General features: G+C 40.1%; 1 protein-coding gene across 9 annotated transcripts in view; it reads right to left on the bottom strand.

Moving 5' to 3' along the window:
- Positions 1-261: 261 nt before the first annotated feature.
- trps1 (trichorhinophalangeal syndrome I) overlaps positions 262-16,422 on the bottom strand; it is a 290,663-nt gene continuing 274,502 nt past the window's right edge. For all 9 annotated transcript variants that reach the window (XM_072467423.1, XM_072467425.1, XM_072467427.1 and 6 more), the window contains one exon: positions 262-5,998. In XM_072467423.1, coding sequence (XP_072323524.1) covers positions 4,943-5,998 — 1,056 coding nt within the window. In that variant the 3' untranslated portion in view covers positions 262-4,942. The remainder of the gene's footprint in view (positions 5,999-16,422) is intronic.

Here is a 16,422-nt window from a genome sequence, read left to right as displayed (position 1 = left end):
ATGTGGGTGCTGGTACTGTAGGAGTACAAGAAAATGACACGGTATGGAAAGATCTGTAGGTTCCCCCCCCCCCCCCCCCCCCCCCAGAAAACTAAATATTCATCAAAAGAGGTATTCGACCACCGAAAAGGAAACGTTGAGTTTAGTACTGGTGTTGCAACATTTTGACATTTATGTTGCTACAATTCACCATAGACAATTGTTTACATAGACAATAATCCATTGAGGCTTCTGGAGAAGTTTAAAGATCGTAATGCAAGATTGTTTAGATGAAGTTTATTGCTCCAACCATTTAACTTGAAAATTATACATGTAGCAGGAAGAGAAAACATAATTGCAGATGCTTTATTACAACTTTGGAGATGTGAGAAGAATTAAACATTTAAAGTTGGGAAAGAATGACTGAAATGGGCCACGCTGATGTTTAAATTTGCATGCATGAATATGACAGTATGTGTATCTTATGATGTAATAGTAGTCTTTAGTAATGAGCAGCATTTAAAGTTGAAAAGTCTTTGAAAAATAAAGCCATCTTTTCATATTATTGGTTCATTGTAAGGGAGAGGTGTGATGGTTAGAAGAAATTGTCATATTTTATATTTTTTGCAATGTTATTAAAACCTGAATTAAGATGCAGTATTGGCTGCAAAAGCTGTGATTAAAGTGTTGCAAAAGTGAGATAATCATTGATTTTCAGGTGAAGTGTTCTCCTAATAGAGATCTTGAGAACCAATTACTCGTTTACAGATGGTTAGCAAATGGAATAACATTTACGTTTGAAGGACCTCTGGGATGTAGATGATTTATGGGCGGTATTGCTTTTGGTCCCAGCTAAAAAAGTCAAGGGACATCTTGTAAGGAGAGACAAAAGAATGTCTTATGCTTTGGGTAAATATGATATAGTTAATGGCAGGAGCCAAGTTTGTTTGAAAAGTCAGTTGGTCCCAGAACTCTCATCTGAACAGAGGTTGTTTCAGTTTGGTTCTGAAAAGTTCCCTCTCGAAACATTCTGCACAGAGAAAAGCAAGTAAAACCCTCGTCATTAATTTTATTCATGAGTGGTATTTGAAATATTTTGGTTTGCTCAATTGGAATATAGTGGCAGGTTTAGGAAGTAAGTTGCGGTTTTCTCTTTTACTTAAGTACTGTTGTAACTGTTAACTGTCAAGCTATTTCTTTGTTGCTCATGTGGTTACTTATGTGATTAAAGTAAAGTTTGTTTAACATAAAAGATACGTATTGGTCAGTGTTTGCACTCCTGGGATGCAGTAACATTTCCTCACAGTTTTATAAATTGAAAATATTACGGCATTCTTTTGTCTCGTCCGGGATCCTAACAGTATAAAGCCAAACAATTATTGAAATAGGACACCGAGACCAATTAATACTTAACTACCTGATAATTGCACTGTTACATCTGTTGATAAACTGTGTCACTTTAGGAGCAAATTTATAAACTTCTTAGGGAGGACGAAAATCATTCAGCCCATCTTAATTTCTCCACTCTGAAACATTCTACAGTCAGCTGTTGCAATTATTGACTTTTTAATTATTCCTCGGTTTTGAGCACTACCACACTGCCTTTAAGCTTATTGCATATTGTTAATCTGTTTTGTGAAGAAGAATATCCTGATATCAGCTCAAATGTTACCTTTTGCTGGTTTGAACCAGTGTCTCCCTGCTTGATTGCTACTATTTTTAAAGTTGAAATTCTGGATTTATCTTTTCCACACTATTTACTCTATGAGAACAACTCTCAGACAGGCTGAAAAGCCCAAGTGTATCTCCAGTCTCAACTTATACCTCCGGCCCTTGATAGTAAGGTTCAGCTTCATCATATTTGTGTACTGCCTCCAGGATTTGACTGTCCCCCCTCATTTATCAGTGAACAGAAATGGACATAGTATTCAAGGTATTTTTTTATGAAAGTAGTATACAACTTGATGACCAAGTCCAGTGTATTATATACTATTGTTTTGGCTATGCAGTTTCACATTCGATTAACCTTAATGGGTGCTGCTCTGAAATGTTTGGAAAAGGTGAGCCTACCAACCTTCTAGGTCTCTTAGTTATTCCAAATCTACTAATTAAGAGTAATGTATCATCCACTTTTCCTTCCAGAGTACTATTTAGTGCTTGTACGCATTAAATGTTATTTGCATTGTTTGGCCCACTCGTATATCATTTACAAATTAAGAGTTCTAAAATGGCTCTTGCTCCTTCTCTAGATTTAATCTTTTCATCTGGAAATAGACAGGATTTTTTCACAGTTCTGCCATTGTAGAATAAAAAAATTGAAAGCTGTAAAGTCCTTTGGTACTTGAGTGGTTTTGACACCTACAATATTTGCGTTGAGAAACAGCATAAACAAATGCACCCACTGTTCCAAATTTAACATGCTTATTAGCCGTACCAATATTGCAGCACTTTTAAGATTAACACTCAATTCCGAGGCCGAGGCACTGTCGCACACTTCTAATTAATTGAAAATGTTAATGCCAAAAGCATTGCTTGTAAAAAATAATATATAGTAAACCCTAACTTAATTCCAACCAACGACCTTCCCACTCTGTAATCTGAATGCCAACTTTGACAGAGTTTCCATTTTTTGAGACTGAGGAAAAAGTCTGTTATAAGATCTTTATGTTGACCATTGTAAAGACTAAAGGGTCCGTGAAGGCAAAAGGATCAATGTGAGCCCATCTTCCGAAGTTACAGTGCCACCTTCCTACTACAGGTCCACATAACTCACCAGTGAACGAAATTCAAAAATAAACAAACATTCAAAAAAATCTTTTTTTGTGTGCTAAGTTTTAAACTCAAAAATCTATTCATTAAAAAAAATGTTTTCTTGAATTAACTCCTCCAACCTTCACAAAGTATTCATATTAATATTTATGCAAGTGGTTGGGGAAATATGCTCCAAACACCAATTTACTGTGTTACTCAATATTTCAACTAACGACAACAACAAATGTAAGAATCTTTAGGTAACCTAAAATATATGCGGATATTATTGCTGGTGTATGTTTAGATGAACGTGACAAATCAGTGGTGAGTCAAAACCCATCTAATGATACATGATCTCTGCAATGTTCAGCTATATATAGCACACCATGGAAAACCATACACTTAACTTTCATTTGGAACAAAATCCTGGAGTGTTATTAAAGAGTCAATAAGCCAAACAAAAATAAAGAATATCTTATAGACAAAACAATTACAAAGACAGTCCCAAGGATCGGAACTTGTGTACGGCAGCTTTTGAGAGTGCTCAGTTACCCCATGACAGATAGCCTGCCTAGTCCTGGAAAATCTGCTTATTGTCACCATCTGTCAACAGCATTCTTCTTCAAGCAGTGCTATTGGTGGCTGCTGTGGATTCTGCTGTGTGTAGACTCAGTCGTGACTGCACTAACGAGACTTTTGAAAAGCTGCTGATCTGTTCCTGCCACAAAGCCTTTGGTTGTCACAAATCATAAAGTGTTGAATCTTACTAACAAGAGTTTTACAAAAATAACCAGTTTAAACCAGAATATTGACAGCAGAGAATAACAATAAATGCAAACCTCCAGGCGACAGTGAAGTTCAAACCTGGTTCAACACCTACTGCAGTCCTTCGGAGAATATGGAAGTGCTTGTAAAATTAATAGGATATTGACTGGTCTTGCACCTTGAAACTGGGAGTTTATTGCTGTTGAAGGTCTGAACATCATAAGCTTATCGGTTACACACGTTTCAATTCCAGACAATTAATTGGTAAAACCATCCACTAAAACTAGTTTGTAGTTTCCAAGTAAATGTGTCCACGTTTAAAGTTTTCTGTAGGAATTATGTCACTGTTTACGGACAGAATTAATTTTGACGTGAACAAAATTGTAAACAGAGAAAAAGGGGGGGGGGGGGGGGGGAGGCGGGCAGGAGCAACTTGTTCACTGTCAGGAAACTTCACTTAATACTTTTGGTAAAACTTTATTTTTCAAGTTTAGATGTAAATGACCTCATTTCTGTCTGAAATAGTTTTCATGGAAGATACAGAAAGAATGTGTAGGTGTGATAAAACAAAGAAATAAACATCACAAAATTACATGCATGATGAAAGTCAGGAACATGTCCCAGTTGCTTGAAAGGCAGAGGCAGTGGTTCCTTCTGCTTTCCTCAGGATTTGGATCTTTTCAAAAACGTTGAGTTATATTGCAAGATTTGCAAACCAGAAAGAAACTGTAAAAGCTATGATTCATTTTCAGATTCCTAGAATTTTCTTTTTCAGCTCTCCTGGAAACACTGCCTCTGCATTGAAACAAGACTGTCTTTCATTATAAGACTGATGTATGATGCCACTGGAAAATGCAATAAACAAATTCAAGAGTAAACAGCGATTCCAACATCACTTGATAAGAACCATCAACTTTCAAACTGTTTCACTTGAAACATAATATTGAAAAGCAATTAACAAATGTGCATATAGTCTTTTCAAGCTTAACAATATGAATTAAGAACTTTGATAGATAACACAAGGTACATTAATATTAAGTGGAATGCATAGTGCTACCCTCTTTTTCCCCCTATTTAAGCATGAAAATAAGTTCAGCTACTTTTCATCCATACTTTGCATTAGCAAGAACCATATTTATTTCATGTTGGTATTCAGGGCTACTAGGTGAAAGAAAAAAAATCTAAAGAAATAGAAATAGGTGCTTCATTACTTATTTTGCTACATTTGCACATGTAAACAGCTAGAAAAGAATCAGTATTCTGACTCTAAAGCATAATGCAATATTTTGTTGCATACTGTACTTTATAGAAAAAAATTATACAATGTGTCAGGCACCATCATTTTCAAATGTTTTACATTTACTCTTTTTTAGAAAAATAATATTCTGATTGTTCTCCCAAATTCTAAAATGCAACATGTACGCATTGTGTTACAGTACTAAAAGTTCTATTCTTTAGGTTTGCAATTTTTATCAGATTGCACATTTCTATGCAGGCCCCTCTGAATGTGCGTCATAAAGTCATACTTGTCTGTACAGAAATGCTGGCATATGCTACACTGGAAAGGTCCGCTTTCACCATGGCAACTCATATGCAATGCGTACATCACTTCATCCATAAAGAGAATGCTGCAATGAACACACTTCGTCAGTGATTCATCTTGCGTGCCTCGGTCAACTTTGTCCGGAGATTTGACCACATTCTCTACGCTCTCCTCCATTGTGGTGACCGACGCATTAGCTTTGTCCTTTGCGGCACCATTTGCAGCTGGTCCTGACCGGGAATGTTTTGTTGCCAGATCCAAAGGAATGTCATTATCAGAACCAATGGATGAGAAAGTCGGAGGCAGGTTAAAGGCAGGATAAGGCACAAAGTTTTGGCAAGGATTTGGTAGGCCAGACACATGGTAGTGTGGATTCCCAGCGACAGACAGTTTATATTTACTCCAGAACCTCAGCCAATCAGCTTCATTTTGTAAATCACTGTGCACAAACTGAAATCCAAACAAAGGATACTGGTACTTTTCAATAGGGCTTCCTGGAGGCGAGTAATTTGGATGCTTTGTAGGTCGAAGGTATTTTTCAATAGGACTTCCTCGTTCGGAACTTCCTTTCCCTTCTGCTACTGGCAAACAATTTCCTGGGTCTACACTGCTTTCCTGAGGGCTCTTTACTTGAACGTGCAGTGGCTGCATCCTTCTGTGAAGGTCTACAGTCTGGCCAACCACTAATGTAGACTGGCCCTGATGTGACTTATTCACTGGACCGTATTGATCGAGTTTGCCCAGATTAGACTGCTGCTGTTCCCGGTGCTGACTCTCTGAAGAGTGTTCCTCCGATTTCCTTTCTAGTGAGCCGTCATTCAGTTGCTCCTCATTGCCCACTCTCTGCTGTTTATTGACCTGATCTGGCTGGAGTACTTCTGGGTTAAGGCGCTTCCTTGTCCGTCTCCGAATTATCTGCTCCCCATTGCTCTGCTTTATAATATTTAAAGGCCTTGGAGTCTAGAAACAAACCAAAAAAGAAAGATCTTAACTTAGACTTGCACAACTCATGTTATTCATCATTAAATTGTATCATTACATACAATGGATTTTGGCGACTGAAAGAGGAGTATATCCAAGTCCTCACTTTGGGGAAATAGAGGACAAGTTCATTCAAGTCCAGAAAACAAGGGAATTTTACATCTACATAATTGATGCCAAACATGTTTTTTCTATAACAGATACATAGGTTTATACTTGCTTCTGTTTGTTTAACACCTTGCATCAGCATGAATAGATGGATTTGTAACAATGACCAAAGGATGTGCAAGGTCTGAACCAGAATTCTGATGTAATAGACACAGTTTAATTATTTGCTTTGCTGAAGAAAGAAAATAAATTGTCTACATTACTGAAATTGTAGAATGAATTGTATTTTCACCCATGGCTCATATGGCGACTGTGTGACTGTGAGCATGCTAATCTACAGTGTTGAAGTACTTTCGTTAAAGTTCACTGCAAACAGCAGTCTGTAAAATGGCTGCAGATGCACTAGGTGCAGCTTCAGCTGGAGGGACAGCTGTCTACCGAGAAATGCAAAATTATTGGGTGAATCAAAGTTGAACAAGGTTTTCCCCACAGGCTGTTGAGACAAAATTGGGGCCTTGCACCCACATTTACCGGTGACACGCCTGATGGCACATCCTTCCTGACGGCTGTTTCCTGATTGGCTTCCAGTGCTCTCTCTGTCCTCTTAAGGACTGCTCTGGGCTGTCCTTGCTGTTGACCCAATTAGAGAATTGGTAGCTCTGGAGCCTCGGCAGCTCCATCAAGGTAGGTGGGAGCTGCAAAGGAAGGCCGGAATCGGCAAGTCCCTTTGACAATGGAGGTGCTGTCCAAACAATGAACTGGAAGTTAAAATTACTAAGAGCTAAAAGTGGAGGGGAAACCCCTCAAGGTGCATTGTTTGAGCTGGAATTGCACCTATCCTGCCACTGGCCCCCTCTTTGGGCCATAGAGCCTTGGGTTCCCTTCCCTACAGGACATAAGTGAACCAAATTGTTTTTTATGACAATTAATAATAGCTCCATGGCTTTTAATTCCAGATTTGTACTGAATTCAGATTTCACCATCTGGCGAGGTGGGATTCGAACTTCAGGGTATAACCCTGCATCTCTGGATTGCTAGTCCAGTGACAATACCACTATGCTGCTACCGCCTCCCCCGTATCAGTGTCGGCATCAGTAGGTGTGTCAGAGACTCTAAGTCTATGACCTGAATATACATTAGATGGTGTGTATTGCAGGTGCATTAACGTAAAGGGAATGCCTGTTCCTTCCCTCAATTCAACCCCACTTCTGGTTGGGCCAGCATTGGTTGCCCATCCCTAATTGACCAAGTATCTCACTTTCAGAGGACATTTATGAGTCAATCACATTGCTGTGGGTCTGTGGAGTTACACATGGGTCAGACCAGGTTAAGGATGGCAATTTCCAGTGCCCCACAGGGATAGGTGGGCAGGCATATGGTGTAGTATCACCTGTGTGGAATTTGGGACCTATATTCTTACGCATACTGTAGATGGAGTGCATATATTCATTGACCATGGTGACTGTTAACATTTTTGGAACTTTATGTTGGACAGTATCACTTGCTATTATTGGAAGTGCAGCTGCTGTACCCCACAAACTGAAGAGGGCTTCTACCCACCCAATATCCAAGTATAAGTAGCCAGACTTAGGAGATCGACAGAGAAAGCTTCCTACGCATATCATACGCCACTGTGTGGTCTACTCTACTTCGGTAGGTGGGTGAATTTCTTGACGCACTGAACAGTTTGAAATCCTCAACGATTGGTGAGATGGGTCCCCGTCCATGTGTAATTGTAGCAATCAATCACCATATAGCAAAAGCTTTTCTGGACTATACATTGTGTCTGCCTTGCTGTGAGTTAGGTATATCTGCAAAATATTTTCTGTGACCTGCAGAAACAACTAGCTGTGATCAATTTTACCTTGTGTCCGTATGTGCTGTGACCAGCCGGAAAATAAATCCAATAACTAATCTATCATGTGTTCCATGGACAAGAGCAAATAATGTCTCAGCATTATCATATCACTAGTTTTCTGCTGCGTTTGCAATGAAATACTAGACTTTTAAGTGATTACTATCCTGCTTGTGTGAACTCTTTTTTAAAAATACCAATAAACCTTTGACGATGCAATTTCAGATTGTGCAAATAAATGTCGTGTGTGTGTTTCAGGATCAGCATGAAGGGGAGGAAATCTGCTGGGATCATCAGAACCTGGCCCAATTAGTCCGTCAGGTATTTTGTTTGGATACATAGTTTGCGTGAATAATACATCCAGGAGACTTCACGGAGGGGGATATATTTAATCTGAATCAATATGCTACACTACTTTATATCACCAAGATCTTGATGGGAGAGGGTAGAGACATTCAAGATGGTTATAGAAGCTCCAGCACTAGAGATCTGGCTGAGCATTTTGCAAGATCTAAAAAATCTATTTTACTTCCTACTCCTCCCCAAAAGCATTTCATCCTTGCAGAGACCTGGCAATTTTCATAAAGAGGCTTGTGGGGGAGGCAAGGTGAGAAAAGGAGTTGCTCGGATTTGAATGTGGAAGGCAGGTACTTGTGGAGATCTGAGCAGGTTGAGTGACACCAATGTGGTTGCATTACCAGACAGGGAGGGTGGATAGGACGCAAGGCTAATTATAATGTACTGCGCTAGTGGGTTTCTCATGCTGGGGCTGTTGAGAAAGAGTCCCAGTCAGATTATTAATCAATGTTCCCTTATCTGCAAACTGTTAATTTAGCCGCTTGCATTCCATAAAACGGATCCAAGAGATTCACTTCGTAGCAAAATAATCATTTCCTTCAGCGAATCGCTCAAACCACTTTGAAATGTGGAACTGCTCCAGTACTAAAATTTCAGGCTTCAACCATCTACATTTTACAGTCGATCCACTATATTGGCATCAACTGCGATTTCTATATAAGGGGAAGAGACCTCCAGGTTAGCAATATACACATTGGTTAAACGGGCAATCTCAGTTGGTCTGCAGCCGGTGGATGTCTGTCATTCTGAAACTTGGCATGGCGTGTCATAATATACAAGCCGATTTCCAATGTGCATTTAACATGAAAATACTGCTCATTAGAATATGAAAATCGCCGAGAATGTCTTATGATATTTGCTTTGGCATGTGCGAAAATAATTTGTTTGCAATGTAGTTTTTTTGTTAAAAAAAAGTGTCTTTCTTGGTTGTTTCAGCCATCTGCTGCTGAAACCCTCATTCATGTCTTTGTTGCCTCTGGTTTGACTATTCCAATGCACTCCTGGATGGTCCCCCACATTCTAACCTCTGGAAACTTGAGGTCATCTAAAACTCTATTGTCCTTGTCCTAACTATTAGCATGTCCCGTTCACTATCACCCCTCTGCTCTTTGACCTACATTGGCTCCAGGCCAAGCAACATCTTGATTTTAAATTTCTTGGCTTCATTTTCATCCCCTTCCGTGCCTCGGTGCTCTCATCCAGCCTTGAAGCACTTTGCTCCTCTAATTCTGATCCTCTTATGCACCCCAGATCTTGGTTGCTCCATCCCAAGGCTTGTAGTGCCCTCCCTATCCTGCTTTCTCTCTTTGAGACACAATTTAGGGTCTGCCTCTTATGACCAAATTTGCGGTCATTTGACCTGATTTTCTTGTGTGGCTTGGATTCAAAATTTGTCTTTGATGTTCCTGTGAAGCACCTTGGGATTTTCATTAAGTTTGACGCACTATGTTGTTTGTTTTTTAATTTAGAGTACCCAATTCATTTTTTTTCCCTCCAATTAAGGGACAATTTACCATGGCCAATCCACCTAACTTACACATCTTTGGGTTGTGGAGGTGAAACCCACGCAGACATGGGGAGAATGTGCAAACTCCACATGGACAGTGACCCTGAGCCGGGACTGAACCTGGGCCTTCGGCGTCGTGAGGCAGCAGTGCTAACCACCGTGCCACCATGTTGCCCCTGACTATATTGTTGCTGTTGAAATGAAAGCCAGATTTTCATTACTGATTTTGCATTATCCAATGGAAAAATGCATATAGTTACATCTAAAATTAATCAATGCAGTGCTGACCTAACTTAATCTTACATAAGTTAAGCTGCAGCATTTTAAAGACGATATAACTATCAAATTATTTCTCTTAATGAAGCACTTTCTATTACCCAGACTGATTCTGGGTTTGAGAGGACTTCTGTTCCAAATCACTATCAAATTCCAACTTCTGGAAAGTCATGCAAATCGACATCGAGTGACAACAGGATCAGCCTTCGACAATGTTGTAACCTACACGAGATCCATGGGGCCGGGCCGATTAGGCTCCCCATGAGTCTCGTCTAGTTTACAACACTGACGATGCCTCCCATGGTGGAACAGCTGAGTAACACTTAAGTATTACGATGTCTTCATGCTGGTTGTGAGAAAGTTTGTCTGCTGCCAATGTAATTCAGCAAATTACAGGTACATTGTCCTCAATTTTCCATTCATGGGATACAATGGATGGGAAATTAGAGCTACTGCTCCTGAACCTTTCAGATATACAATGGTGGCAGGCAAGGTTCCTCACTGCCAGCAGATATTCAGAAAACATAGTTCCTGGTGCTTAGGCAAACATATAAAGAACAAAAACTTGGTGATAGGACAGAGTCGGTTTTCTCCACAGTCCAAAGTATTGCAGGTTAGGCGAATTCGCCATGCCAAATTGCCCCTTAGTGTCCAAAGATCTGCAGGTTAGATGGGGTTACGGATTTATGGGGATAGAGCAGGGGAGTGGGCCTAGGTAGGGTGCTCTTTCAGAGGGTCTGTGCATAGTCGATGAGCCAAATGGCCTCCTTTTACACTGTCGGGATTCTATGGCGATCTGGCATGCACCATCCTAGTGAGTGCTTTCAGAGTCGTGTGCTGGAAAAAGTGAATCGCAGAATCGTCACAAATAAACACAAGTTAGACTTTTCTTCCTTCTATCATTTCGTACCTGGAGCAACCATCAGATAATGCTTCATTGCGAATATGTTTCTACAAATATATAAAACAAAAAAGAGTGGCTAAAGTAAATATTGGTCCTTTAGAGGACGAGAAGGGAGATTTAATAATGGGAGATGAGGAAATGGCTGAGGATCTGAACAAGTTTTTTGTGTCGGTCTTCACAGTGGAAGACACAAATAACATGCCAATGACTGATGGAAATGAGGCTATGACAGGTGAGGACCTTGAGATGATTGTTATCACTAAGGAAATAGCGATGGGCAAGCTAATGGGGCTAAAGTCTCCTGGCCCTGATGGAATGCATCCCAGAGTGCTAAAAGAGATGGCTTGGGAAATTGAAAATGCACTAGTGATAATTTACCAAAATTCACTGGACTGTGGGGTGGTCCCGGCGGATTGGAAATGAGCAAACGTGACACCACTGTTTTAAAAAAGGAGGTAGGCAGAAAGCGGGTAATTATAGGCCAGTTAGCTTAACTTCGGTAGGAGGGAAGATGCTGGAATCTATCATCTTCCCTACTAGGAAGAAATAGCGAGGCATCTGGATGGAAAGTGTCCCATTGAGCAATCGCAGCATGGGTTCATAAAGGGCAGGTCGTGCCTAACTAATTTAGTTGCATTTTTTGAGGACATTACCAGTGCAGTAGATAACGGGGAGCCAATTGATGTGGTATATCTGGATTTCCAGAAAGCTTTTGACAAGGTGCCACACAAAAGATTGCTGCATAAGATAAAGATGCATGGCATTAAGGGTAGTAGCATGGATAGAGGATTGGTTAATTAATAGAAAGCAAAGAGTGGGGATTAATGGGTGTTTCTCTGGTTGGCAATCAGTAGCTAGTGTGTCACTCAGGGATCAGTGTTGGGCCCACAATTGTTCACAATTTACATGGATGATTTGGAGTTGGGGAGCAAGTGCAATGTGTCCAAGTTTGCAGACGACACTAAGATGAGTGGTAAAGCAAAAAGTGCAGAGGATACCGGAAGTCTGCAGAGGGATTTGGATAGGTTAAGTGAATGGGCTAGGGTTTGGCAGATGGAATACAATGTTGACAAATGTGAGGTTATCCATTTTGGTAGGAATAATAGCAAAAGGGATTAATATTTAAATGATAAAATATTAAAACATGCTGCTGTACAGAGAGACCTGGGTGTGCTAGTGCATGAGTCGCAAAAAGTTGGTTTACAGGTGCAACAGGTGATTAAGAAGGCAAATGAAGTTTTGTCCTTCATTGCTAAAGGGATGGAGTTTAAGACTAGGGAGGTTATGCTGCAATTGTATAAGGTGTTAGTGAGGCCACACCTGGAGTAGTGTGTTCAGTTTTGGTCTCCTTACCTGAGAAAGGACGTACTGGCGCTGGAGGGTGTGCAGAGGAGATTCACTAGGTTAATCCCAGAGCTGAAGGGGTTGGATTACGAGGAGAGGTTGAGTAGACTGGGACTGTACTCATTGGAATTTAGAAGGATGCGGGGGGATCTTATAGAAACATCTAAAATTATGAAGGGAATAGATAGGATAGATGCGGGCAGGATGTTTACACTGACGGGTGAAAGCAGAACTAGGGGGCATAGCCTCAAAATAAGGGGAAGTAGATTTAGGACTGAGCTTGGGAGGAACTTCTTCACCCAAAGGGTTGTGAATCTATGGAATTCCTTGCCCAATGAAGCAGTTGAGGCTCCTTCATCAAATGTTTTTAAGATAAAGATAGATAGTTTTTTGAAGAATAAAGGGAATAAAGGTTATGGTGTTCTGGCCGGAAAGTGCAGCTGAGTCCTAAAAAGATCAGCCATGATCTCATTGAATGGCAGAGCAGCCTCGAGGGGCCAGGTGGCCTACTCCTGCTCCTAGTTCTTATGTGACAAAATTTCAAACAGATAAGCCCAGATTTTTCTTTTCAACTTTCTTTGTGATTGTTACATACACAGTGATCGCTTATAAATCAATCATCATCAAAAAATAAAAAGAACAAAACAAACTATTGGGATTGAAGGAAGGGTCTTAAAGGAAGTGGCAGCAGAGAGAGTAGATCCATTGGTTATAATCTTCCAAAATTCCCTGGATGCGGGAAAGGTTCCAGTGGGTGGGAAAATGCGAATATAAAGCCCCCATTCAAAAAGGCAGGGAGGTAGAAAGTAGGAAACTATAGACCAGTTAGTTTAACATTTGTCATTGGGAAATTGTTAGGACCCATTATTAAGGAAGTAATCATTTAGAAAGTCAAAATGCATTCCATCAGAGTCAGCATGGTTTTATGAAGGGTAAATAGTGTTTAACTAATTTGCTAGAGTTCTTCGAAGATGTAACAAGCCAAGTGGATAATAGGGATCCTGTAAATGTAGTACAACTGGACTTCCCGAAGACGTTTGATAAGGTGCCACACAAAAGGTTAATACATAAGGTAAGACACACGGGATTAGGGTAATTTATTAGTACACAAGGTAAGACCACACGGGATTAGGGCAATTTATTAGTATGGGTAGAAGACTGGCTAAAGACTAGCGACAGAAGGCAGAGAATCGAGATAAGTGGGTCTTTTTCTGGTTGGCAGGATGTAATTAGTGCGGTGCCACATGGTTCGGTCCTCGGGGCCCCAACTATTTACAATATATATTAATGACTTGGATGTAGGGATAGATTTTGGAAAAATTTGCAGATGACACTAAAATAGGTAGGATAGAGAATTGCAATGAGGAAACAAGAAATTTACAACTGATAGGTTAGGTGAGTGAGCCAAAATTTAGCAGTTGGAGTTTAACATGGATGGAAAGGCAACTTATGATCAGAATACTTCGGTGCGGAGGGATCTGGGTGTCCTCGTGCATGAATCAAGAAAACTAGTATATAAGTACAGCAGGTAATAAAGAAGGCAAATGGAATTCTGGCATTTATAGCTAAAGGAATAGAGAATAAAAGTAGGGAAGCATTGCTACAACTGGACAAGGCATTGGTGAAACCGCACCTCGAGTATGGTGTACAACTTTGGTCCCCTTTTTGAGGAGTATGTAGTTGCATTAGAGGCAGTTCAGAGGAGGATCACTAGATTGATTCCAGAGATGAGGGATTTGTCTTATGATAAGAGATTGCACAGTTTAGGCCTATACTCTCTCGAGTTTAAAAGAATGAGAGGAGATCAAATGGAGGTATACAAGATGCTAAAAGGGATTGACACAATAGATGTAGTGCAGACACTTCCTCTTGTGGGTCAATCTAGAACGAGAGATCATAGTTTAAGGATAAGGGGTGGCAAATTTAAAACAGAGATAAGAAGAAATGACTTATCTCAAAGAGTCAGATTGTTAATTAGTAATGGGTTGAAGGGTTATGGAGAATGGGCAAGAAAGTGGAGTTGAGGCTGAGAGGAGATCAGTCATGATTGTATTGAATGGTGGAGTGGGTTCAAGGGGCTGAATTGCCCATTCCTAGTTCTTATATTCTTATTACATGACACCACAATCTATCCCCTCATGTTTAACATAAGGATTAACATATAGGTCGTTTAATCAGAAACAAGGTCACAAAATACAGTATAAACATTTCACTGCAATGGAAATTTGGCAATAACATCCACGAAGGCTTAGTTATTAAAAGTGTCTCAGTGTTTCAACAATTCTTCCTGAGAACAACACTGAAATGCCAATGAGAGTTCTGGTAGTTGCCCGGAGGAAAAACTGAATTTACTTAGAATTGCTTTGGGTAGATTGGTCGCATGCCTTAACAGAAGAGAAGGAGAAAAAAGGAGAAAAAGAAGAGGGGAAATAAAGGCAAGGATAAATTTGAAGAAAAGGGAGAAAGATTGATCATAGAGAAGCAAGCAAAATAGATGCATTATGGCAAATAAGCAGTGATATAAATGTTTCAACATAATCTTCCTGTGCTGATATACGTGAGGACACTCCTTTTTTCCCAATTAAGGGACAATTTAGCGTGGCCAATCCACCTACCCTGCACATCTTTGGGCTGTGGGGGTGAGACCCATGCAGACGTGGGGAGAATGTGCAAACTCCACACGGACAGAGACCCGGGGCTGAGATCAAATCCTGGTCCTCGGTGCTGTGAGGCAGCAGTGCTAACCACTGCACCACCATACCACCCTTTGAGGGCACTCCTAATATTACACAGTTGCAGGACTTCCACTGTGTCAATAATGGAATCTTACACCCCGTAGTGTCCACACATACATAACTAAATGTGGAAATTTGGAAGTTGCTGTCAGAGATACTCTGCTCCTCCACAGGATGTGCTGTTACAGTCTTGGAAGACCAACCATTTGACAGTAACCTTCACTTTTTAAGAACTATTCTCAAAATGTTACACCTTGCAACACAAGTGAGTTTTTAAACCGATAATGTGCCATAATTACAAATTAACAGCCTCTCTCGCCCTGAAAAATGAAATTCACAGTAATTGAGCATCATTCCTTTACAATTTCATTAAAAAATTCCATGATTGTTAAAATAATAATAATTTTTTGAACTGTATCTATGACATTTCAACTTCTTCCTTAACCCCATGTGCATGCTCCAATCTTTATTAAGTTTTCTGTAAAAGTTTTAAAAGTGTAATGATAATCTAATCTTTTTACTTCCAGCTTTACAGTCTGTAAGCATCCTTTAATCTGACTGGCTGATCAAGCAGCATAATGATTTCACTGTGGCTAGACACTGTCCCTCTATCGCTGACACTAGATTAAAATTTATAGGCTGAAACCGGAGCTATTTCATAAAATTTGACATGAAACAAACCCAAAGGTGGGGCATATCAATTGGTTAAAATTTTAAAAGCACAATTCCTTTAATCAAAACCAGCACCAATTAAAGCAGGATCAAAGGACTAATGCTCAAAGTACAAAATAATGAAAGAATTAAGCACAGATGTCAAAAGAAACCACTTTATGAAAAGGGCGAGAAATGTCTAGATCCTGGAATTCTAGGAGGCTTTCTATGTCAATGAAATTGTGGCAAAATTGGACACCCAGCAATGTAAACCTGGTCACAAATTTTGGGAACTCAATCATTATCATCAGGGTGGACAGAATGTGGTTATAAGGGTACAGAGGTCACACTTGAAGCTGGGAGACCAAGTTAGACTGAAGAAGGGACGGGTTGGACAGGTATTCTATTTTGGACAGGACTTTAAAACAAAGGGGGTGGCCATCCTGATTAATAAAAGGATAGCATTTGAGGTAGGGAAGATAGAGGCAGACCTCGGAGGCAGATTTATTATGGTTAGCGGGAAACTGGAGGGAATGGCAGTGGTGTTGGTAAATATATATGCCCAAACTGGGTTGATGTCGCGTTTGTCAGGAAGGTGCTGGGAAAGATCCCGGACCTTGACTCGCACCGGTTGTTTATGGCGAGTGACTTTAATCCTGTCCTAGA

The sequence above is a fragment of the Scyliorhinus torazame genome, chromosome 11 (genome assembly GCF_047496885.1).
Source record: "Scyliorhinus torazame isolate Kashiwa2021f chromosome 11, sScyTor2.1, whole genome shotgun sequence".
Lineage (NCBI taxonomy): Eukaryota > Metazoa > Chordata > Chondrichthyes > Carcharhiniformes > Scyliorhinidae > Scyliorhinus > Scyliorhinus torazame.
Note: the sequence above shows the minus strand (reverse complement) of the source record. Positions and strands in the feature narration are given on the sequence as shown.